The 2,514-nt window shown below is 29.2% G+C and overlaps 3 protein-coding genes across 3 annotated transcripts; all 3 read right to left on the bottom strand.

Annotated features, from left to right (window-relative positions):
- Window positions 1-594: 594 nt before the first annotated feature.
- M421DRAFT_79441 (cytochrome b/b6) lies at window positions 595-948 on the bottom strand (the record flags this gene model as incomplete). Its single annotated transcript, XM_033597483.1, has 1 exon — window positions 595-948. A coding segment is annotated over one exon (354 nt), but the record flags the coding sequence as incomplete, so codon positions are not given.
- An 85-nt stretch (window positions 949-1,033) lies between these two features.
- On the bottom strand, window positions 1,034-1,808 carry M421DRAFT_391127 (uncharacterized protein). Its single transcript, XM_033589999.1, has 2 exons — window positions 1,260-1,808; window positions 1,034-1,187 (listed from the first exon to the last, which is right to left on the bottom strand). Exons 1-2 carry the CDS (start codon window positions 1,721-1,723, stop codon window positions 1,079-1,081), a joined length of 573 nt encoding a protein of 190 aa, XP_033442400.1. The 5' UTR covers window positions 1,724-1,808; the 3' UTR covers window positions 1,034-1,078.
- A 201-nt stretch (window positions 1,809-2,009) lies between these two features.
- M421DRAFT_79435 (cytochrome b) lies at window positions 2,010-2,330 on the bottom strand (the record flags this gene model as incomplete). Its single annotated transcript, XM_033597482.1, has 1 exon — window positions 2,010-2,330. A coding segment is annotated over one exon (321 nt), but the record flags the coding sequence as incomplete, so codon positions are not given.
- Between the last annotated feature and the right edge of the window lie 184 nt (window positions 2,331-2,514).

A 2,514-nucleotide genomic window follows, 5' to 3' on the forward strand; every position in this document is an offset into this window, starting at 1 on the left:
TTTAGGGTGCAATCCATTTTTGTCAATGGGATTTGTTATAGTATTATTGCTAATATTTTACAATATATACAACAAGTACAAGGTATAGGGTAGGTATAAAGGGTAACATGGTGGTTAATCTCTATAAAAAGATGGAGTTTTCATCTAGGTTCATAATTCCCCTATTGATAGCTTTTATTAATAAAAATACTAAGGTGCTTATCTAGAATTTTTAGTGGTTTGAAAGAACTTTTTTTTATAGTTTATATCTTTTTATATTTTGCTCTAAATTTTTCCATACTTCATACAAATTACCTTCTAGATGAAAACGAGCAGTTTTCTTATCACCATAGAGAGCGTACTTGTCTTCTCTCTGTCTTATCTCATAGTCTATACTTTTATCAACATTTATTCAAAGACTATCCTCATACAAATTATAAATTTCACCACGTGATCTCCAATAAGCTCGAGCTAACCTATTATACTACCTATCGTTCTCAAGATCATTCTTTCTTTCAATACGAATAGGAAGGTCTAAACAGGGCTTATCATAAGTATCCGCTACAAACATTCTAGTGTAATGCTACGCTCCTCTAGCCAGGTAATTATGGATCATTACTTTTTTTGGTTGTTAACATTATTTAATAAACTAATATCTACTAAAGTATTTTCTAACATAGTAACACCATACATTACAACTGTAAAGTATAAGAAGTATAAAACAGTACTTATTTGACCAAATTCAATAAATGGTGATTCTACGTGTTTGGCACCTAATTGCATTAATATTAAGAAATTAGCTATAAAGATAAAGAAAGCTGCTTTACTTAAAGGTCTAAATTGCATACCTCTTGATCTACTTACATCAGTAACTGGTAATAGTAATAATGCAAGAATAGCAGCAAACATAGCTATAACTCCTAATAATTTGTTAGGAATAGATCTTAATATAGCATAGAAAGGAAGAAGATCATATTTTTAATTTAACAACTAAATTCGTCTTATTGTAATAAATTAAAGTAATAGGCTAGATAGCTAGTTTATATAATATTTATTTAACAAAGTAAGGTTTTACTAAGTTTATCAACGTATCCGTTGATTATTTAAATATATAAATTCTAGGTTTCTTATCCCTGTTATAATGTATAGATGTTTTAAGATTAAACTTATCTTGTAATGTAAACATAAGTTTATCTACATCTGTAGTACTAAAAGCATAAACGTTTATATGTAAGCCATCACCATGTTTGGATCCATCATCCATTATTCAGAAGGCTAACCCTCTTGGTGTTAACAGTTCATATATGTTATTAGCTACAATTTGCACATTTAATATATAAAAATCATCTTTATATACATTAAAACAAGGAAGTTGCATTGTCGTGAAAGATATAGCACTATAAGTTTTTTTAGTTCTATTATCTCTTACTATCTTAGATTGAGGAACATAAGGGTTAACACAAAAAGGTAGGGATATGTTAAATACATGATCAAAATATTCTTTATGTGTAACCGCAGTCTGTGCATATATTAATCTAGAGTTAGCTATAGATGATCTACGAGAAATGTGGCCATGACCTAGTAATATTACTATTAATGTTTCTTGGACTTCCGTCGGTAATTTAATCAATGCTCGCTCACTAGTAGACATACATACAATCCCTTTAGTATAACGAGCAGCCAATAACACAGGACTAGGTGTGAACAATAAAGAATTAATACGAATTTTAATTGTTAAATACATAGAATTTATTCTATGATAGGACTATATCTTCAATTTAAATTATTTATGCTACTTTTGTTTTTTTTATCATTTTTTTGATAGATCGTATACCTTTATAAGTATACTTAATAAAAACTTAAAACAAGTTCTCTTAATTTAAATTGTCTCGCGTGTAGTCTCTGAGGATCCTACTAGGATATTTATCTAGCCTTTGGTTTCCTGCTGATTGTCCTACTTTATAACTATACTTTAGTTAGCGCACGTAGGATTTTCCAGCAATTAGCGAGATTTTAAAATGGCATCTTCTTTAATACCATTCCGGAACTATAGCTGCAGGAGTTTGCATAGGATTTGCCATAACATAGTTTTCACTATCACCTAATACGTTAGGCATAAAGAACACAAATAAAGATAATACAAATATAAATGCAAAAATTGTAATAAGATCTTTAAATATGAAGTAAGGGGCAAAAGATATTCTTTCATAGTTTCCTGACACACCTAAAGGATTTCCTGATCCAGCTGTATCATGTAAAACTATTAAGTGCATTAGTGCTAAAGCAGCTAATACGAAAGGTAAAACAAAATGTAATGAAAAGAATCTGTTTAATGTTGCATTGTTAACTGAGCATTTGTGTTGGTAACTTCATTTGAAACAAACTATCGTTACACTCAATAAATTTCTTCATTGATCGGACTATATCTTGATCTCTCTTTAGTATATCGAAGGTATTTTAATCTTTTCTGAATATCTAGGTATTGTACGTAATTGTTTTATTCATAATAAATATTGTAATCTCTTATTACCCAAT

The sequence above is a fragment of the Didymella exigua genome (assembly GCF_010094145.1).
Source record: "Didymella exigua CBS 183.55 unplaced genomic scaffold M421scaffold_129, whole genome shotgun sequence".
NCBI lineage: Eukaryota > Fungi > Ascomycota > Dothideomycetes > Pleosporales > Didymellaceae > Didymella > Didymella exigua.